The sequence below is a fragment of the Pseudopodoces humilis genome, chromosome 24, assembly GCF_049639895.1.
Source record: "Pseudopodoces humilis isolate 2021_Gansu_Grassland_sample_001 chromosome 24, ASM4963989v1, whole genome shotgun sequence".
In the NCBI taxonomy this organism is placed as follows: domain Eukaryota; kingdom Metazoa; phylum Chordata; class Aves; order Passeriformes; family Paridae; genus Pseudopodoces; species Pseudopodoces humilis.
This window is the reverse complement of record NC_142223.1, coordinates 7,414,512-7,436,905: the sequence shown is the minus strand read 5'-3', so window position 1 is coordinate 7,436,905 and position 22,394 is coordinate 7,414,512. Positions and strand designations below refer to the sequence as shown.

The following is a 22,394-nucleotide window of genomic DNA, read 5'->3' as shown; positions in this document are numbered from 1 at the left end:
TATGCACACTCTGGCAGTCTCTCACACATACGCACTCCCACTCTTTATTGCACACACACTGCCACTTCCCGCACACTTCCCTGCTCCCCCCCACGCTCCCACTCTCTCCTGCTCTGTCTCTCACATACGCTCGCACTTGCTCTTTTCTTTCTGTGCTTCCCCTCTCCTGCTCTTCTTTGTCTTTGTTACTCCCTTCTGCTGTCATCCTCCCTCTGTCTGTTCTTTTCCACTCTCTCCCCTTCTCCCTCCCTTTCCTTTCTCTTTTTGGGGTCTGATGTAATACTCTAACCATGGGCAGCCAGGCCAGTTGCTTGTCAGGGAGCAGGTGTCCCAACCCTGAGTGATGTTTTTGTTAATAACATTTTTGCCCTGACTCAGAAGCCGTCATTTTGGAGATTGTTTGGTGGGGTTTTTTTAAGGACAGGAGCTGAGGAGGCTGAGCTTTTGGGAACAGTTGCTGGGTTTGTACTAAAAGGACTGCAACAGTTGTTCTGCTGAGCAAGAAAGGCTGGAACAACTGCAGATTCTCTCCCCACCCCCAATCTATCCAAAGGGCATTTGGAGGTGACACCCAATGCACCGTCCCCCTTGCAGCCAGCTCTAATTGGAGCTGACGAGCTGCCACTCGCTCTTGGCTTTGGAAATGGGGCACTTCTGCCGCTGGAGTTGGCCCTACCCAACCCTCTCTATTAGAAAAAAACATTTTCTCTTCTTCTGCCTTGTCCTGGTGGTGTTATGGGCACAAAATTAGCAAAATGCCAGAGTGACCAGAGCAGTCAAACACAGGGCTCTCCTCTCCGTGGCAGGTGAGAGGTCACCTGCTCTCCGGGGCTCAGCAGAACGCAGTAGTTATGGCCCAGCTACATGACCTGAACATAAGAGCGTAAGGAAGGGCTCTCCAGGCACAGAAGGATAACAGGGGTCAATGGTGATCATTGACTCCCTGGTCCATGCCCTGCCTGGCTCAGCACATGATGCTTCCACTGGGTGGAATGGTGTGGGCAAGCCCATCAGAGCCCGTCCTCTCTGCTGGATTAGCCACGCTGTTGCACCAAGGCCAAGACCTTCCCGTCTGGCTGGCTTCAATGAGAGCCACACTGCAGAAGTCATCACAAAGTGCCTCCTGGGGACTTGAGGTATCTCCAGAGGCTCTTTGAGCAGCACAGCAATTCCTTCTCACATGGCTGCAGAATCTCTGCCTCTCCCCAGGTCCCTGGGGAAGATCTGTAGGGAGCTCCTGGAGAATCACCAGGCACAGGCTCTGTGCTGTGCATCAGGGATGTGCTTGTCCATCGCTACAGCTGACACCTCTGCACTGAGAGCACCCAGGGTGGGCGAGAGGCTCTCCTGGCTGGACAGAGAGGACAGAGGCTGAGGCAGCTCCTATGGGCAGGAGGTCTCCAGGTCCTCAGTGTAAAGGGCTCAGCAGGTATTTGAAGTGAGTTCAAGCTAAACTGCAGCTTCAGTCCCAGTATTTCCTCTTCCTTGACTCTGCATTCATTCTAAAAATCAAAATACTTCCCCATAAAGAACTGCTTTCCCATAAAAGGGCCTCTCCCTCCCTGTCTGCCCAGGTCTTATTGATCAAGCACCACAGACGGTCGCTGCAGCTTCAGTTGCCAAGTAGGGCAGATCAATAGAGACTCAGGATGGGATTTTTGGCAGCTGGAACATATATTTGTTCCTCCTTCCGTCCCACCATCCCTCTGGGAAATGGTTGGTGTCATAGTGGAAGCAGGTGGAGCAAAGCTGTGTCCTCCCGCTTGCCACTCACCTTGTCATCTGTCCTCTGCAGCCCTGGGACCAGAGGTCTCTGTCGGAGCATCTGTGAGGCTGCAGGGAATGTGGGGCATGTGTGGAGACAGAGTAGTTCCACCCTGTGCTGGCTCCCCTGGCCCCTCTCTGCTCCTTACTTTTTGCAACGGCCCTTTTGTACGCTGGGGCAATGCCATGGGTCATTCCAGGTTCCCCAAAAGCAGTACTTGGCCTTTACTGTTTGCCCAGAGTCTTTATTCAACTAGTGTGTCTTCCCCTCTGTCCTTCCCTGCTATGGCCATCGGGGCTGTTGACATCTTTCCAGAGATGGGGAGAGCAAGGGTAATGGGAAGTGACTTCCTGAAGGCCAGAGGGTTCTGGAGTTGGGGTTCAGGGCCATGTTTCTGGCTGTCCTTTGGCAGCACTCAGCCCCTTGGCCATGGGCTTGGGACAGTGGTTCCCCACTCAGAGCTTTCCCAGGCTGCCCTGTCTGTGTGGGACCAAAAGCTGTGGGCTCGTCTCCAGCATGAACTGGGGGAACGAGATGCAGAGGGGAGCACTGGGGAGGAGAGGGATGCTCTGCAGGCTTGTCTTGCTCCATCCTGTCTGAGGAGCAGCTAGCTCTGCCATAAGATATCCTTAACCCTTGCTAGCTCTCCCGGCTGCCCAGCCTCTGGCAGGTGCTGAGCGCCACGCACAGAGAAGTTAATGAAATGAGTATTTTGGGGAGGGGGGGAGGGAGGCTCTGTACTGCACCCTAAGGCCCTGGGTTTATTAATGGTGACCTGCCATTAAAGACTAAAGTGCTAACCTGGTCATATTTAGCAGCTTTCAGTGGTGTCCCAGTGGTCTCTGCCTGCAATATCAACTCCTGCTTTCCCCCGCAGCCCCAGCTTGGCAGGAGCTGACTCCAGAGTTTCTCTGCTACAATGAGTCTGGTGGGCAGCACTAAGAAGTCTCTGTGCTGCTGCTGCCAGACAAATTTCCACCTCCTCCTGCTGCTTCATGCAGCTTCCCCCTCTTACTGCCATGTCTTGCCAGGTAGTGCTTGGAAAAGAGGACCAAGTCCTGGCATTTTCATGATCTCCTTTACACAGACAGAGCCTGGGGGTCACTAGGAGAGGGAGATGTGCCAGCATGAAGCTCAGAGGGTTTGGCCATGAAGAAGAGGCATACTCCAGCTCTGGAAAGCATTTCCACAGAGCTCTCCGAGAAGGTGCTGGCAAATTATCCCTCTGAGGTGGCAGGCTGAGAAGCGAGGCAGCAGCTCTGCCAGACCTGATTAAAACAAGGCTCGAGGCTAACAGCTTCAGGTCAGAGCATGAGGGCTGCTCCCACTGCTGCTGTCCCTCTTGCTCCAATCTAAGAGGGATGTGGAAAATTCAGGCTTGGGGGGATGTCCCCTAGGGGATATCAGCAGTTGGATATTGCAGTGACAGGCACTTTAGAAAGATGCTGGGAGCTGCTGCTGCTGCTGCTGGTCCAGGCAGGGATCAGTGTTAGCAGAAGGGAAAAAAAAAAGCCCCAGAGTTTCCTTGAAGCTAATTCTGCTCTTGATGCTTCCCCAGAAGCAAGATCCTGCTGTGCTCCCTGTGCCAACTGAGATTATTGCTTTCCCTGATCACTTCTTCCTGGATTAAAAACTCAGCACAGAGTATTTTGCGGTGTGTTACTACAGGATACCCACTAGAAGCTCACCGTGGTGCGGACTCTGGCAGAGATAGCAGGGAATCACGAGGCACCTCCAGCTCAGGCTGCTCCTGCTGCTCAGATCAGGAGGCAGGGGTGCACCTGTCCCCCCACACTTCTGTTTGGCCTGAGGTGAGGGCACAAAGAACAAGGCCGTAGGGATTTTCCTCTCTCCAGAGAGCCCTGTAAGCCACAAATCCCATGTCCTCACGGCCCCGCCCTCCATGTGGGCACGTTTGCCAGTGTGGGCTGCAGGCCATTCCTCAGCAGAGGCAGTGAGGGCAGGGGCCTGGTTCCAGCACAGAGCTCCAGCCCTTGCGGCCTCCCAGCAGGACGAGTGCCGGTTTGGCAGCCAGGCTGGGGGCAATCCTCGCTCTCTCCTTTGGCTCTGTGCCCCAGCTGATCTGCAGCCAGGTTTTGCTGTAATCCCTACATCCTGTTGCAGGTCCTTAATCAGCTGGAGACAGCCTGAAAAAAAAAAAAAACAAAAAAACCAAACCCCAAACTGTTGTGGTTAAAGCTCCCTGCTGCCAGGTGATGGGGAGGGGTGGGCAGCAGCCTTCCCAGGCACCAGGTGGGAGACTGGAAGGGCTGGGAGAGATTACAGTTTCCTTGGTAGGGGTGGAAGCAGAGAAGAGGGTGTTTGTTTCTGCTGGGGGTCTCTGCAAGACCCACTCATGCTGTTCCCCTGCAGAATGGATGGGTCTGGGTTTGAAGCATTGATCGCTCCTGTTCTCCCACTGCCAGCTCAGCTGTGGACACTGCCCCTTCAGCCCTCATTGGGCAGGCTTGGAAACTCTCTGGGTTGTTGTTGAGTTGGTTTTTTTCCCATTTAATGCATAGGATAACACTGATGGGTCTGAACAGCTCCAGCCAGGCGACGAGGGGAAAGAATAACAAGCTCCTGAATGTCAGGCAAAATTATGGGCCATTGCTATTTAGGGTGAGTCTGGTGGATTTAGGGCCTCTCTGTTCTATTGTCCTGGCTGCTCTGAGCATTGGGGCAGGCGAGACACAAGTCGGGAATTTTATTGCAGAGCATGTTCAGGGGAAGGCTGGTTCTGAGCGTTTCCGGAGTGAAACAGCAGCAGTGGGGGAGAGGGGACCATTTCTGTTGGAGAGTTGGTGAGATGTGATACTGGAGGCTGGAAGTCCTGAGGTGGTTATCCAGCAGAGAATAGAGCCCCTTTGCATCCTGTTTTCTGTCAGGATTCAGCTCCAGATGTTCATCAGGCTCCCCAAGGCTGTGTAGGGTTGGTCTCCATCCATCAGACCTGGGCTGACTGTCCGGCTGCTGCATCCCTTGGCAGACCCTGCTGGTCCCCACTGCATCTCAAGAGCACATGGGTCCTCGTCTTCTCTTGTGAAGCATTCAGGAGTGTATTGCATATGAAAAACAGTGCCTATATGTGTGTGTTAAATGGAGATCAGGGGTTTTGGTGTTGCCTCTTGGATTGCTTTTGGCTGGCACTGGTGATGTAACCAGGGCTGGCACTGCACTCGCATTGCCAGGTGTTAGAAGGGCCCAGCTGAACAGCGTAAGCATAGGAGGACACAGAAAGGCTGAAGAAGGTGTTATACAGTGTGATAAAAGTGGGTTGTCCGTGGGAAAGTGAAGTCTTCACAAGCCCTGAACAGGGTGTACCCTAAGCTTCAAGATTTTGGCAAATACATTCTGTCCCATGCCAGGGTGGGGAGGAGTGGCAGAGCAAGAAAGCCATTCAAGCCTGGCTGTCTGCATAGGTGTGAGGCTCAGCAGGGTGAATTCTTTGCTTCTTTGGGGCTCTTTTTATTTGACCGGATTAAAAAGCCTATTTGAGTTTCTTAAACCATTTAATCTAAAATCCCCAGGTAGATGCGCCATTGGATTCAGTTTTAAGCTTATAAACAAAATAGGTCTGTGTTTGTCTCTTTGTCATTTTGTTCTAAAGAAGAAGGGTTTGACTTCTTCCCCCTGGAGCTAGGGGGGAATTGAGCCTATGAATCCCCGTGAGCTTTCTGAAGGGTGGGGAAGTGCAGAGACTGGGGTGCTGGTGTGACCTTGCTGCAGCTCCAGGTTACATGTACATGTGGCCTGGGCAGGTGCCAGGAGGAGGGAGCAGGGGCTGGGCTCCACTGACTGCCCCCCAGGGCACAGAGTACTGAGTGAAGGTAAAACTCCAGTTGAACCATTGCTCTGCAATTAGTTTGGGTATGTGGCAAAGGAGAAGACCATTGGAGATGGGAGAAAATGGGAGGAAAGCATGGAATGGTCTGGATAATTCCAGTTCCTGTAGTCCTTTGAGAGGAGCTGGTTCTCCTGTGCTCCCAGAGTGTTCAGCTCCTTCCAGGGTTTCTTCCTGCATCCATCCTCTCCATGCAGTCTCCTCTTGTCTCCTCTACAGTGCCGTGCAGCTTATTGCTGCCACTCCCTGTGCTTCAGAGGAGGTTCCGTTGTCCCCACAATGAGACAGTTCAGGATTTTTTGGCAGGAGAGGGGTACTGCTGATGCCTGGAAGCTGCAGGAATGTCACAGGTCTGTGGCCCATAATGCCAGAAGCTCCAAAGGGAGGTACCGAACCCACAGCAGGCAAATCATCTGCCCCGTGTCCTGTCAAAGTGCTTTCCATGTGTCCAGCAAGATCACCTCAGGTCAGTGATGCCTTCACACATGTGTGGGGTGACAGTGGCAGTGCTCAAAGCAGCTGAAGTGGGAGCAGTGTCCCTTCCAGATCCTGTCCCCAGTGCTGGGAGCGCAGCAGAAGCGCTGGGCCATCCAGCTCCCTCACGCAGCCGTGGCAAAGCTTGTTCCAGCACGGCCACAGAAGGGCCAGGAGGGCAGGCTGTCCTCGCCTCTTGTGGTCTTTGGTGTGAACAAAGAGGCCTCCCATGTCCAGGGCTCCCAAGGAGATGCTCTATGTAAGGGGAAGGTGGGAACAAGAGTGTATCCTGCCCACCTTCTCCCAAGGAACTGGGAGAGACAGGCATCTGTCCGATGGCAGCTAGGATAGGAGGGAGCCCTGTTGGCTTTGCCGAGGGAGCCTCTTTCTATATGGAAATGAAGAATTTAGGCTAATGGAGCTCAACCATCTCTAATTTTGCGATGGCAGGAGGATTTTGATTGAAAGTAATTAAGCAAGCTAGCTGTAAAATTAATTAAAGCAAAAGGGGGGGATTTTTTTATTGGATTGGATAGCGATATAGCGGCTGTCAAATGGGGGACGGATGGGGGTGACCTGAATTCTCTGCCCTCCCTCCTCCCACTCGGGACGTTTATGTCACTTTAATCTCCTTACAGCGGCTGGTGTGCATTTGTTTGAAATAATCAAGGAAATATGGTCAGAAATTGTCAGCTTTCAGATCTAATTTACCTGACAGCCCTGCGCAGGCCAGTAAGCCTCTGTGTGTGTGCGTGTGTGTGTGTGGTGCATGCGACTGTGTGGTCATGGAAGACTCGTCGTCTCCCCTCTCCCCTGTTTTTGTTCATTCTGTCTTCTCTTGATTCTTAGCAAAAATACTTCTGACATATCTGGGGCCACCCAGCACCTTGCAGGAAAAATAAGTAAGTTTGACAATTTTCCTGCGGTCCCTTCTCCACCCCCACCTTCCCATGACTATCTCCTCCCAACCTGCTGCCTCATCCTTGCACCATAACCAGCTTTAGGGTTTAGGCAATATAGGATTAGGGGAGGTGGCTGTAATTCTTTATTCCAGATGGCTGGCAACTGCTAAACCCACTGTCACAAGCATCGAGTTATAAAAATACTTAAATTAGGCCCTTTGTTTCAGCCCATGTCCCTGCCAAGCAGCTATCCTGGTGTCCTGCCGGGAGCTCAGCTTGCACAGAACAGGTGGGGCACTCTGACTCCAGACTGTGATGATGCTGGGGAGAGGCTTCTCCGGACTCACACCTACCTGGATTCCCTTGCTCAGCTCCATCTGCTTCTTTTTGCCTTTAGCTCTTAAAGAGAGACCTGCAGCAAGAAGAAACTGGGCATGAGTTAGTGTGTGCTCACTTAGCAGTCGAACATCCCAGTCCAGGGACATACAAAGGCTGCAATTCCTACCCATCTGACTGTGTGGGTTTGGGGAATGCACATTCCTGACAGAAATCCCAGGCTTCCCCCTGGACATAACCCTACAAGAACCTGGTGACCTGAGCTCAGTGTACTGGAAACTGGGGAAGGAGGGCAACTACTATAGGGCCAGTGTTTCCTCAGAGCTGCCCTGGTGCCTCACATCTGTCTTGCTAGGTTAGCTCTTAGGATTATTATTTACTGTTTATTATTATTCATTAAGCACCATGAGAGTTTGGGCTTTTGTTTGTTTTGTTTGGGTCTCCATATAGAGGTCTTTGCTGAGGCAGACTCTGGTGCCAGGACCTCTGGCGTTTTTACAATTACAGCCTACGATCCTACTGTATTGTTTATGTAATGACTCTCAGTCCCGAGGGATTCCGCAGCCTTTCTTAGGCCAGAGCACCCAGCACCTGGCAGGGAGAGTGCAAGGCAAGTGCCGGACCTTAGTGCCAAGGAAAATCTCTGGGCTTTATGTCCCAGGGAATCATTAATATGTAGAGGGCTCAGGCTGGACCTGCTGTGAGGATCCACATGCCGGGGAGTTGATTAAGCTGCTTCAGAAGGAACAGATGATTCATCCCTGCCTGGTGTCTGTGGTCACAGGGTCTCTTAGTAGCTCAGACCTGATGTTGTGGCTGTTGGGTGTCTGCAGCCCACCAGTCTCTCATACAGGGAGCTGAGTTGACTGGTCCTTGTGGTCCAGCTGCTGTAACCAGTCCCTGAGTGTCCCAGAGCACCCCAAACCATCTCAGCAAGGGGACTGAAACATCTAGTTGTTAAGGAGGTGTGTGGAGGGCTCCACGCCAGCTCTGTAATCTGCAGAATATGGGTAGGACTGGTCATGACCAGCAGCGTGGGACTGTGCTGAGGTGGGTGATGAGCTCATCACCATGATTCTTGGGTTTAATTCCAGCTTTGCCACTGATTTGCTTTGTATCTGTAGCCATGTGAATGCATAGCTTTGTGCCAGTGCTACACTTCCTCATCAGTATAATGGGAATAATTAGGCTTCCCTGATTGAAGATGGCGCTGAACACTGAGTGTGCTGGCAGACTGTTTGCTTTTGTTTAAAAGTCCCTTCTGAAAAAAGGAGGTAAAACCAGATTCTAGGGTGCTGGTTCCCGTGTTATATTACAGACATATGTGGGTTAAGGTCTCTGACAATACCCAGCCCTTTTCTTGTGGGACAGGTCTGCTCTGAAGAGTTGGCTTCCCCTAAACCTAACAGGACAGAGTTAGGTTAAGACCGAGAGTTTCTAAGTACTGTCTCCCTTGTATTCAGCAAAATACAGGATGTGGCACTGCTGATCTTCTGTGTTAATTGCAAATATAACAGAATGTAACATGAAGAATAGTCTAAATAATTTCATGGCCTGTTAACCAAAAGAGAGCTTAAGTTCTGGGACATGGACCAGGCTACCACTGATAATGGTATCTGAACTGAGTGGTGTCTGGAGGAAGGGTCATACTATGCTGGCTGCTCTGATTTCCCACTGTAGATTGCAAGACCAGATGATTAAGAGTGCATTAGATAATCTTCTAACATAACATTCCCTACAGGCAGTTACTGGCATTGCTGTAGAGACATCCTGAACGACGTGTTGGAAAAGGAAGTGCACAGGACAGTCTCTCTACATTGTGAACATGTTTGAGACCCCCATGCAAAGCTGTGCTCTGTTCTGACTCCAAGTCTCCTCAGACATGGCCGAGGAAAATGCATGTGAGTGCTGACCTGGGGGCACCTTCTGTTGTTCTATTTGCACCTGCTTGTACTTTTTCAACACCTCTCCCCTCTCAAGCGCTGCCACTCTCACTGCAAATGAGTCTGGAGACCCTGACTCCAGCACAGCCAGGAGCTGAGAAACATCTCATAGTTGGGTGAATGGGGTGAAAATTTCAGATTTGGGTGGCATTTCTTTTTCTGTCAGTTTAGTGTGAGTGGCAGTGGAAAGGCACAAGCTCCCTTCTCTCACTGATGTGGTGTCAGCTGGGAAATTATTCTACTGAGCCAAGCAGAGTGGCATAAGCATAAGATCAGTCAGAGAGGGATCAAGCCCAGCAAGTCGGGAAGAGCTGAGGCCCTGGGCTGAGTGTCTGGAGATGAGCTGCCCATGCTCAGTCTGGAGGAGAGTCCTCCAGAAAGGGACTGGCAGCTCAGCTAACATTGGTTCAGAGAATGGGAATGTGCAGAGACCTCAGGAATGAGTCAGGAAGACAGAAACCTGTACCTGCCTTTCCTGTGAACCACTGACCCTCACACAACATCCTGCTCCAGTGTTGAATCCTGGCTGCTGTTCCTATGCATCCAGCTGCTTTGGGACAGCAAAAAGAAGAAAAAAAGCAGAGCCAGCAGCTCACCTGATCAGGGGTTTCAGGAAGAAGTTGCCCGGCCTGACTTGCAGTAGATTCAGGGACTTACTTTGGAGACTGTCTCTAGGGCAAGTCTGAACCAACCAGTGGCATCTAATTTTCCAGGGAGGTAGAAAAGCCGTAGAGAAAAAAAAATGTGCCAATAGAAGTTTGGGGATAAGGAGACATAGTGTTGCTGGCCAAACAAGGCTGTGAATGGAGACGTATCTGCCACATCCCGTTTACGTCCAGTAATGGGGTGGGCAGTAATGGCACCTCCAGTAATGGCAGTGGGACCCAAGGACCTCACGAGGATCCAGGAAGGCTTCTGTGAAGACATCTTGAGCAGGGAAGGGGGTGCTGAATAGGGCAAGGCAGCAAGGGAGGCATGGAGAGCTGGGGCCCAGTTAAAACACAGATGTAAAGTAAAAAGGTCATCAGTGTGTCTTCAGCTCAACCTCCCTCTTCCCCCTTGCTTCCATCTCATGTCCTTCCTGGAGCTCCAGGCAAGTTTATCAACTTACACCCAAATGCAGTAGAATCACCAAGGTTGACAGGGTTTTGGTTTAATTAATTCTGGACCCTGACATGGCAGCCCTCCACCCTGGCACTCGTTTGCAGGGCTGTCATGGCTAATGCAGGCTTCCTCATGGCTTAATAAACCAGCACCTTGGAAGTCTGGGCTGAATTCACAAAATCATAGAATTGTCTAGGTTGGAAAAGACCTTTAAGGTCGTAAGATTCAACCATTAACCTGTCACTGCCAAGCCCACCTCACAAAGGGGGTTATCCTCCCAGAAGTGTGAGTGGACACGCTGGGTCCCAGTGTCCTCACTTGTGTGACCTGTACTGGTGCAATACTGGGACTTGTGGGGACATCTCCTGAGGTTTCCTCCTCCTGCACCCCAGCAAAGGGAAGGGAGGCTGTGGGCTGATTGGGAGCAGCTGGTGATGGATGTCTCCATGTGTGTCCTCATGGCAGTAGGGCAGTCGCCGGGTCGGGCCAGATCCACGCTGCTCCCCAGACAGACCAGGAGCCAAGTCCTAGATTTGGGAGAGGCTCAAGGCAGCATTCCCTGAGTTCCCTCTGCACAGAAGATACACCCTCACAGAGCTGTCTTTTTATTTGCAAACTGAGCAGTTGTACTGGAAGAGATTTAGCAAACATGGGACTGCACAATGCTGTGTGTACTGAGTCACACATCAGGGCTGGAGCCAGCTAGCACTGTGAGCTACTGAGGCAAACATTTGAGAATAGCTACAATAGGCACCAAAAATATCTTCAGATGAGATCTTTCTGAGTTGCTGCACATTGGGTAACAGGGAGGGCTGACAACCTAAGGAAGGGCTGACAACTTACACTCCAACCACATGCTCTAAAGCTCGTCCTGGGCAAGCCAAGCTACTGGGAACGGGAACAAAACAGAGGAAAAGCAGGTTTTTGCTTGAAAAGGGAGCTCTGATTAGCCAACTTCACAGGGGCTGGGAAAGTTCTGGCTCTGGCAAGGCTCTAGGGATTCACCCTGTGATCCTGGCTCTGGCTGCATTCCAGAACTTATACCATGCTGTTGGATCTGCAGCTCACACCTGCACAGGGCCAGGACAGGATCAGTTCCTACAAGATGTCTTCTGTCTGTTTTTAAAGTTCCCAAGCAAGGGACCCAGTCTTGGAGTCTCCTGTAGAAGGTCTCTGTATTGCAAGATTTTTCTCAGGGGTTTGTTCTATGGTTGCTCTTTCCTCTCTACTACTCTTTTAAAATAAAGGAGCCACTTCCCCAGATCTCAGCTCTGATTTCTGAGACATGATTCCCCAAATACAGATTTTTGGGGCTTGTTCAGTCCATCTCAGCAGAATGAGAGAACAGGCAGGGGAGGTTCTTGGTGCTGTCTGATGTGCGCACGGAGGGCAGGGCTGGTGGTGACCACTGAATCTGATCAGCCTCCTGCCAGGTGACCCTTTGGCATCCTTTCCCCAGTTCCCCAAACCCTTTCCTTGCACCCTGCTGCTCTCCACACCCCCGTGCTGGGGCTGGGATCACACCTTGGCCTTGCTGTGGCCGCTTCCTGCCTTCCAGCACAGGATCTCTCCCCCTGGTTTTGCAGCCGTTTTTTCTGCCAGCGCAGGGCACTGAAAAGTGCTGGCACTGCCAAAAACCCTGTGTGCACTACGACTCCCCAAACATCCCTTTATTTTTATTGTTCTGTTAATTACTGTTTAAACTTTAATAAGTCACTTCGTCAGGAGGGGGGACCTGCAGTGAGGTTTCTGTGCAAACACTGGGCCTGGCGGTGACTCTAGTGTAACATAACCCTTTATACAATGTGGGAATGTTTAGACTGTAACAGAAACTTGTTATTTTAATGACAGTTAAAGGGGGAAAAAAAAGAAAGGCGCGAATGAAAAAGGGAAGCAAGTTTGTTGGGGAAATGGCTCATCTCAATCTCTCTGTCTGGCCTCTTTTCTCTTGGCTTTAATGATATCTGGATAAGAAGGCTTTATAGCTTCAGTTGAGGCAAGTCTTGTTCCCAGAGATGCTCTATACAAGGCTCTATGTGATCCCTTCAGTTCTGCAGGGTGAGGCCAACAGCAGAGAGATGCTGATGGAAGCAGCATTGCTTGATTTTGCTCAGACACAGCAGCAGATGCCTAAAGCCAATTTGAGCTCAGTGTAATTATTCTGACCCACACAAGAGACTTTCCCCTTCTATTCAGAGCTTCTTCCACTATGCTGACACAGATGCTGGCGTGTCATACACGGGAGTGTCCAACATCCCATGGAAAAAATGGACCTTGAAGCAAGGAGATGATGTTTCATTTTGGCTCCATAAAATGAGGAATCATGGATACCTGAGAGAGGGAGACAGCCTGGTTCACACTCTTGGCAGTGGGTGAACAGAGGATTCACAGGCATCCTTGATTTTGGACTGTGACTTCTGACATCTGCATTGCTTTGAGGTGGAGAGTGACTGTGCAGTGGCTGCTGTCCCCACACCACAGCACTGAAGTCACCTCCAGGTTTTGCTTGGCTATATTTAGCACTCACTATAGACAAGACCATATAGAGTGATGTATATGATCTGAAAACCTTCAACTCCTGCTGACCTCTTCTGCTACAGTGAAATCCCCCAAATCTGTACAGTCTGAGTGAAGAGTGATGCGAGACCAGGACAAGGGAGCGCTCCCATGTTTTCCCTGACAGAATCCCATGTTCTCCCTCCCCAGGGTGGTCACCAGTCCCTGGCAGGGCTGGTGCTTTGGGTAGCTCAGCTTCTTCTGCCAGATCTGGCTGTTGGGCCCACAGGGAATGACAGTAAAGAGGTATAAAGAGGGTATGGCAGTGCAGACTAGGGCACAAGAGCTTTGGCAGGAGATGCCGGGAGGGAGAAAGGTGGAACAGCGCTGGGAACTTGAGGAAAGAAGAAGGGAGAAGAGCGTCCTGTGGCCAAGGCCAGCAACTGGGATGGGAAGAGGGGCACAAACGGCAAAACTTTGGAGTGGAGGAGAGGTTAGAAGGGTGTGGGGTGTAAGGAGCACTTTGCTGGAAGAAAGAACTTTCCTCAGGTTGCCAGTCCAGTTCCTCTGTGCAGGGCCCTTCTCTCCTCTTTGCTAAATTTCTGGCCAGATCAGGAGCCTGGGGGACTTGCACTCCATAAAGCTTTTTGGTGAGGGTGAGTGTAGGGTGGGGTGGGAGGGGATGAAATCATGGGCCTCTGGGGAGTGTGTGTTTTCCCAAGTGGGTGAGCATGCAGGGAGCAGGCCGAAACAGTTCATGCTTTCCTCACTCGCTGCTGGGGTTGTGATTGTTATTGATTGGGTTTGCTGTTCTCGGCACTTTGTGTTTTTCCAGCTGAGCATTGGCTGCCCCTGGAATTTTTTTTTTTTTTTTTTACCCTCTGTTTTAGTTCAAATACCCACAAACATGGCAGATGGGGCAGGTGTATGCCCAGCTCTGTGCCAGCCAGGACTGCAGGGGCTGAGCCTGCACTGAGGCTGTACAGGGCTGGGAGAGTGCAGGGGTCTGTGAAAGGTTCCAGTAATGTGCAGACCTGCTGTCAGTAGGATTAAATTCATAGGTCTGTATTATCTCTGGATATATATCATACAAAAAGGGTAAAGAAATCTGCTCTTGTATGAAAACCACTGTCAGGGCTTCATGCTGGGGCAAATCAGAGGGACATGTACAGGGATTCCCATGCTTGGGCACGTATAACTTACGGCTGACTTAGGGTGCATAAACTTCAACCTCATAGCCAAAGGGCCAAGAGAATGCTAGCTGGAGAGATAGTTTTGTTTCATTTCCAACATGTGGTCATGCCTTTCAGACCCCACCAAACTCCTCACGTTGGGCTGTTCTCCCTCCAGCCGTGCGCTTGTGTCTGTCCTCTGCAGAGCTGTGCCTGCTCATGGGGCCAGTGGCAGGAGCTGTCCCTTTAGGAATGGTATTTTCCAGGTTCCTGTGTGAGGCCAAACATGTCCCAGCTGCAAAAATAACTAGTCTGTATATCCTGTGGAAACAGGAGCAGCAGCGACACATCTGTCTGGTCTGGGCAGAGCTGGCTTGTAATCAATGCCCCAAAGGGGCATCAGGCAGCTGCGAGCTCCTTGTCAGTGTGCAGAAACCCAAAACAGGGACCTTTGGGGAGGGCTAGCCCCTTGGAGGGTGAAGTTCTGCAGTGGGCAGAGCAACAGATACCTTTGAGCCTCTTGCAGGACCAGTGTGTTCCAACAAGACATTAATATTGACTGGCTTCCCTGGCCCAGCTCGGGGCGTGCAGGCTGCTGGCGTGGCCGGGTACACGCATCCCCCGAGCAGCCCCAGCCTCTCCCTGGCTCCCTCCTTCCTCCCCCGTGGCCACTGGGGTCACTTTGGTTGGAGAGCACAAGCAGAGCTCAAGGATAGAGCCCCCTGGACGGAGCCAAGGAGCCACCGAGTAAAAACGCTGAGGTTTTCCTTTTCTGTACAGCGCGTTTCCCTAAATTGCCTTTGACTGTGTGCATCGCTAATGAAAGTTTATGCCCTTGTTAGAAGGACAGGCAGGTCCATTCCAGTTAGGGCTGGGTCTATCCTTCTGCCAACTGCCCTCCCCAGCACACACACACACTCTCGCTCACTTGTTCTCCCTGGTGAATAAGTGAGGCCGTTATAAAAAAAAAAAAATAAAAATAAAAAAAGAGAGAGAGAGAAGGGAAAAAAGAGGAGGGGAAAAAAATTTCCATATTTGTGTAAGTTGCTTTAAAAGCATTTTATCATGTCATAAAAAAAAGGAAAGTACTCTCGGAAATTGATCCTGCACAAGAGCCCATTGGACAGAAGGACGTTGGGATGTTAATGGCTATTTTGCTCCAGGGTGGCTTATTAAAAAATTTATACATAAATGCTTAAAATTGCATAAATTATTTAAAAAAAAAACATAGTAAGCAATTTGCAATCCCCATCTACTTCTCCTCTTTTTCTTTCCCTCATCATTCTTTTCTTACATTCTTTCCTACAAAAAAGAAATACTCCTTCCCACTTCTCTTACCCTTGTCCCCTCCCTGTCTGAAAATGTGATGTGCTCAAAATTGTACATGTCTGTGGGTAAAACAAATACGATTTTAAAAGGTACCTGCCACTGACCAGCAGAGCTATCTGCAAGGGGAAAAAAAAAAAAAAAAAAAAAAAGAAGGGAAGAAGAAAAAGAAAAGAAAGAAAGAAGTTTGGATATGATGAGTGTTTCTCGCAGGCGTGGAATGTCACCCACATATCCTGGAGATTGTACTGGGGAGGTTTATGATGGTTTCCCATTGATTTGTTTCCCCGACGCAGCTGCCGACCTCTATTGAGGGACAAACATAATCAGCACTGACGCAAATTAGATGGTTATTCGTTTTGAAAATTGACAGAAAAACAATAAAAAAGATGAAATGCTCCCAAATCAATAGATATAATGAAATTCAAATAATCCGAGAGATGAGGTCTCCATGGCAACTGATAATGTGGAAAAGAAAACAATTTAATAAAGGACAGACACACTTTGAAAACAGATTGGGCAAAGGGAAGGCGGGGGGGCGAGGGAGCAAGGGGGGCTGTGGGTTGGGTGGCGGTGGGAGGGGGCAGCGGGAGGAGGTGGTGGTGGGGAGCCAGAGCCACTGCCTCTCCGGTTGGTTAGCAGTGCCGTAGTGAAGGATCACTGTCCATCCCAAGGACGCTTGCCATAATTAAGAGAGGCTTTCGGTCCAGAAAGTGCAGATTCAGGTTTTAATACACAAAATTATTTCAGGAGCACTGAATCGGAAAGTCGTTTGTTATGACCTTCCTGAGAGGCCTGGAGCAGGGCATGTTGGAGGCGCGGCGGCTGAGCCAGCTGAGTTATGGCATATTTGTGTTTTTATAGTGCGGAGGGGAGGGGGAAGGGGGGAAGAAGGTTAAACAGTATTTACAGCTCAGTTGTTTTCAGAAAGGAAAGAGAAATAGAGTTCATGAAAAGATGCGAGTGGAAGAGAGGGAGAGGGAGAGGGAGAGATCCCCTGCCCGGCACACACACTCTACTGGGACATCAGCTCCAGTGAGACATTCCCCGGTGCTCTGTTTGCCTTAAGGTGTGAGGTGCAGATGGGCTGGGGGTAGAGAGGGGCTCCTTTGGTGGGATGGGGAGTGTGTCTGTCCCTGCTGCAAGTCTGGCTGCAGAGTCCAGCTGGGAGTCCACTGTCTTCTCACTCCAAGCTGCAGAACAAACTCCATCTGGCATGCTTCATGCCAAGCGTGCGTGTGGTGTGAGTGCACGCGGGTGCTCTGCTCGCACGGTGGCTGCCTGTGCTGGCTGCACGTGGGGCTGCTCGTGGGCCCTGTGGGCTGCTCGTGGGCCCTGTGGGCTGCTCGTGGGCTCTGTGGGGTGCTGGTGGACTCTGTGGGGTGCTGGTGGGCTCTATGGGGTGCTGGTGGGCTCTGTGGGGTGCTGGTGGACTCTGTGGGGTGCTGATGGGCTCTATGAGGTGCTGGTGGGCTCTGTGGGGTGCTGGTGGGCTCTCTGGGGTGCTGGTGGGCTCTCTGGGGTGCTGGTGGACTCTATGGGGTGCTGGTGGGCTCTATGGGGTGCTGGTGGACTCTGTGGGGTGCTGGTGGGCTCTATGGGGTGCTGGTGGGCTCTGTGGGGTGCTGGTGGACTCTGTGGGGTGCTGATGGGCTCTATGAGGTGCTGGTGGGCTCTGTGGGGTGCTGGTGGGCTCTCTGGGGTGCTGGTGGGCTCTCTGGGGTGCTGGTGGACTCTATGGGGTGCTGGTGGGCTCTGTGGGGTGCTGGTGGGCTCTGTGGGGTGCTGGTGGGCTCTCTGGGGTGCTGGTGGGCTCTATGGGGTGCTGGTGGACTCTCTGGGGTGCTGGTGGGCTCTCTGGGGTGCTGGCTGCCTGTGCAGGGCTGAGTGGAGCCAGGTGCATGCGGGATGCAGGTGCTGTGTTTGTATGTACGTGGATGTGTGTGCAGATGTGACACCTGCACAAGTGCCAGCTACACAGGCTGATGTGTGCATTAGCATGTGCATACAGTTGTGTGTGTTTGTGTGCACACAGGGTCACGTGTGCCTCTGCACGCCATAGTGTACCTGCACCACCACGTTTCTGTACACGTGTGTGCTCCCACAGATGGGTGTTTGCAGTCAGGGATAGCACAGGCACATGGATGGGCTCACAAGGACATAGGAGATAAGAAGATGAGCCCTAATTACCAGAAGGAAGCGCGACAAAAGGCAGGACATGGAATTAGAGTGGTGTGAGCACTGGGAAGCATGGGGTCAGCGCCCACATGGCCCAGCCGTGGGGTTGCTCTCCCGTGCTGCTCTGACAGCACTGCTGAGTTAACAACTCAGGCATGACCCACTGCTTTCACGCCAGAGCTCATTCTCCTCTGGCCTGATCATTCCTTCCTATTTGCAGGTTGCAGACATCTTCAGGGATTTAAGAGCCCTTGAGCTCCCAGTGCTGTGTGTAATGGGTACCTGCTCTGGATTCACAAGAGTTCAGCCCCACTTGGGGATCACAGAAACCTCTAAGGCCACTGAGTTCCCCTTTGCACACCCAGCCCAGAGCAGGTACCTGCTCACATACAGCTCAGGCAGCAGCCAGGGACCCTGGAGAGGACGTAACATGAGCTGGAAGGATGAGATTCTCTGGTTTGCTCTTTATATGCAGCCCTTGCTGAGGGTTCGCTCACCTCCTGCAGGCTGACACACTGATTTACTTTGCAGGACCTTGAAAGACCACAATAATGAACTTTCTCTGGCCCTGCATTTCTTAGTGGTGCAACAAGCATTCAAACTCCCAACTCCTATTTAGCTCCAGACTTCCCACTGCAGCTAATTAGCAGTCTGCATTCTTTGTTGGGTCTGAGCTTAGTACTGCTGAAAGGGATTGCAAATTGCTCTTAAACTGCCAACCAACTACCAAAGGGTCAGCGGGACCCTATTTTAGGAGCTGGTTCACTTAACCCCAGCCCTCAGTAAGGGATGAGCCCAGCCTGACACCATGGAGCTGCTGTCCGCTGATGTGGGTCATGGTGTTTTTTGGGTTCTCTGTAAAATCACTCATTAAAGACTATCACCGAGAGGAACTGATGAAACTTTGAGCAATTCCCTTCTGAATCTGTCCTTTAAGAGAACTGTTGACTCTCCCTGGTCCTTTTTGTTCCCCCAGTGTCAAATATTTGCTGCCAAGTCTGGTTCCCTCTTGATCTCACCTCCATGTTTTCCTGCACCCCTTGCCTTGACTTCTTCAGCCTTCAGAGAGGGGTCTGTGAAGTGTTTCCAAGAGGCTCATGGCTTGGCCTCATCTTCATTCCTTGGGAGCTGGCTCCCACATGAGGTAGCAGGCTTTGCTCCAGAGGCTTTCGCAGCCCTCTGCTTACCTCCCTCCCTGCATCCACTGTGTCCTGGCACAGCACTCCAGCTGTGCTTCTGTGCTATGGAGAGGTGAAGTTAGGCACTGTGTTTGCATTTAGTTGCCCTGACAACACATCTGGCTTCACAGGGAGTTTTCTAAGGGCCACAGGGAGCCTGAAGGGACCTGGGGGTGATGAGCTATTATTCTTCACTCTCCCTTTCACGTCTTTTTCCCCTTGGTTTTCTTCACAACCTGTGGGGAGATTGATGGCAGGATTGTGATGTAGATGTTAGCAGTTCTGCTTGATTTATAGAGTTACTTAGGCTGAGTGAGGCTACTTATGCTCCTCTGGATAGTAAACCTTTTAACCGGACTAAAAAATTAATAACAAATAAATAAGGCAAGGAAGAGAAACTGGATCAGAAAAGCTGATCCTCTTGGCTTTATGTTATCTGAAAGAAAGATGGTGAGGACAGAAGGCTCTCAGGAAGCCACTGCTCAGCCTGGGGAGCTCAAGACCCCTGCTCACTGCATTGGGTTGGAGCACTGAGAGCGGGTTTTCATAGGAAGGAAACTGCTGAAATGTCTTATCAAAGATCCTGCATTGACAAATGAACTAGGAAGTTTGCTGCAGGACACAAGGGACTTTAAGCTTCAGTCTGCCCTCTATCAGTGCTTTTCCTATGCTGTTATTCTATACGCAATACAACCTAAAATTGCAAAGGCTCTGGGCCCACTAAGCTGGGCAAGAAATCCTTTCCCATGGTGATCCATGAAGGGGAGTGTGGTGCATGATGTGCTTTGCCCAAAGAGAAAGAACAGTAGCAGAGTGGGGAGCAGAGCCAGAAATCCTGACTCTTTTCCCCACTTTTCCCCCTCTTCTTTACACTCGGCTCCTTTTGTTAATTGTAGAAGCCTCCTGTGTTACTTCTATGCAGAAAGACATTCTTTTCTTGTCCTTTGGAGGTTCCAGGGCACATGAGTGCAGAGCAAGACAGAGGGAAAAGGGCAGAGATGAGGAGCTTTACCTCAGCACTCGGGTGAGAAGCAGACCCTTAGTGGCTCTCCAAGTGAGGAAGCTGGGGGTAGGCAAGATCAAAGCACATTCAGAGTCAGTTTGGAGATCTGCCTAGGAAAAGGTTCAGACGTGCGTTACTAAAGAGCTGTGAAGAGGGATTAGTTCTATCCTTGCTCGAAGTTGAACCACTTTCCCCAGCAGCTGTGCCAAATGCCTGTGTAGAGCTGGTGGAGCAGGTCAGCGGCAGGTGAGGAGGTGTCAGAGGTGGGCTGAGGCAGAGGGGCTGGGGGAGGCTGGCACGTTCAGCCATGGAGGGGAGAAGGGCGCTGGGCTGCGGCAGGTGAGGAGCTGTGGGATGCGGCAGCCCAGAAGGCAGCGCTGAGCATTTGAAGGTGTCCATCCTGCTCTGCTGCCTGCCAACCAGCTCAGCTCTTCGGCAGGGACTCTGCAGACTCTGGAGGACTTTTTGAGTTGCAGCCCATTGCACCATTGCAGCAGGAGCGGCTGTGCTAGGGCCAGCTCACTCCTAGTGTGAGGTCTGCACTGCCTTTCTCTCCCTGGCCAGTGATATATGGCATAAATTAGGCCTCTGAAGGGGGATACTGCATCCTTAAGAAGAAATATGTCCTCATTTTTCTTAAACACCGTTTGCACTGAGTGAAATGTTTAGAAGGGACGCTGAGGGATAACTTTATTTCTTACTAGGGAGTTCAGAGCCGTTCAGTTAAACCCATAAAACACTGGGAGTAGGGAAGCTGACAGCCTGCCCGTGCATTAGAAAAGCCATTACTCATCTAGGGGAAGTTCACCCCATGCTGGAGCCTTGTGTTACCAATGGGGTGGTCCAGGGGAAACCATGGGATCATCTCCCTTGGCCATCTAAGGGGTAAGTAGAATACTCAGAGGTGGAAAAGACTGTAACCATCCAGCACAGTGACAGAGAGTGCTGATACAGAGACCCCAAAGCACTGGTAAGGATCACTGGTGGGTAATTGTTCTCGTTCTCCCTTCCCTGCATGGGGAAACTAAGGCACGGAAGACTGGGGCGACTGACAGTTACACTGTTTTTAGAAACCAGGCTGGAAGCCAGCATTTCTGGCTCTTAATCCCCAGCTTGAATCACCAAAACCAAATTCCATTGCAGAGGCAAGGAGTGAAAGTCAGGAGGGCTGACCTCCTGTTCCCGTTCTGTCACAAAGCTGTGTTCCTAAGGGGAGTCGGGAATCCTGATTCCATCTTCATTGCACCAACATTCAGCCCTTTCTTCCCAGAGGGATTTAGAAAACCTCCTGGAAGATGAAGGCAAGGTCTTGTAGATAATAGTAATGGGAATTCCTGTCTTGGGTGGTGGTTGGTGCTGCGGTGGGCTGCATTACAGGTGGGGGTGTACAAGCTCTTGCTTGTGCCCAGGCTCCTGGGCAGTGCAGGCTGCCATGGTTCCCCCAGTAAGTGGCTGTTCGAGAGGACATGGCCATCCAGGGCACCCAGAGTCGTGGCAGACAAGGCATTGGCCACCAAGGGGGTGGTGACTTTCTCTTTGATACTTTATTTTTGGAGGCTTGACACCAAAAGATTTAATATTTGTTTGAAATGAGAAACAGTTCTCGAGTGAATTTGGAGAGCCTGGGAATTAATGTCAGACCCCCCTCCCCTCCCTAAACATCCCTCCTCCCCGTCAACTGAGTCCCCCCTTTCAATTTCTGAAGCTTGCTGATTTGAATATTTATAAATATCAGTAAATTATTTATTGTAGCAATCTGCTGTGCCATTTCACCAATCGCCGTTAACACTTTAGGGCTTGCTCTTCAGGAGGATGCAACTGGAGGAGATGGGCACCTGGGGGCTGGGAGCAGGCACTGGGGAGGGGCTCCTGCCGGCCTGTCTGCGATGCCAGGAGGGTTCTCTATGTGGGCAGCACTGGAAGGGTTAAGATGTTTGCAGGAGAGGATGGGGACCTTCTGTGTCCAGTACCAGGGGACACTGGGAGAGGACATGGCTAAAAAGGGAGGCTTTTGTGTTGATGGGGAAGGGCAGCAAGGGGGTGGCCTAAGGGGGGTGGGCTGTTTGTGCCCTGTGGCATGCAGGGACCTGGCCCCGACTTAGAGCTCAGCACTCACTACTCTTCACTTGTAGTGTCTGTTCCCCTGAGGAGGGAAATTCCTCTCGGTTTCTCCTGTCCCATTCCCCCCCTTCAGAGTTACACTCCTGCACAGAAAATAAACACCGCTCGGAGATGCTGTGGCTGCTTACTGCTTGGGTAAAGGAGGGGCTCCCCATGTTCTAAAGCTCTTCTCCCAGCGAAACCCCATCAGCAGCACGGGAGCAGCCCCATGGCCAGGTGAGAAACAGGAGCAACCCAGCTGGCTGGCAGCCCCAGTGTGGGGCACCAGGATCTCCAGAGCCCATGGCTTCCCCCTGCTCTCGGGGTGTGCTGTCGCTCACTGTCCAGTCCCCATTTCTAAGCACTGCCCCACCAGGAAATTACAGCTGAACTCTGCAGCTGAGCAGGCTGAGCAAAGGGATGCAGATGGGCTTGCTGAAGGGAGCTGGCACTGCTCTCTGCCCCTTTGGGCCAGGGCTGAAACAGGCTTTGGGAGCTGCAGGTGGGAGAAAAGCAGCCCCTTGCAGGTCTGTAAATGCCAGGGTGGCGGGCAGGAGAAAGTCAAGCCGTGAG

General features: G+C 51.4%; 1 protein-coding gene across 9 annotated transcripts in view; it reads left to right on the top strand.

Moving 5' to 3' along the window:
* Nucleotides 1-22,394, top strand: part of CASZ1 (castor zinc finger 1) — a 198,344-nt gene that overhangs the window by 125,133 nt on the left and 50,817 nt on the right. For 3 of the 9 annotated variants that reach the window (XM_088066622.1, XM_088066620.1, XM_088066621.1), the window contains one exon: nucleotides 9,063-9,222. The exons of the other annotated variants lie outside the window; for them this stretch is intronic. In XM_088066622.1, the coding sequence (XP_087922748.1) occupies nucleotides 9,204-9,222 (19 nt within the window). In that variant the 5' untranslated portion in view covers nucleotides 9,063-9,203. The remainder of the gene's footprint in view (nucleotides 1-9,062; nucleotides 9,223-22,394) is intronic. 9 annotated transcript variants of the gene reach the window in all.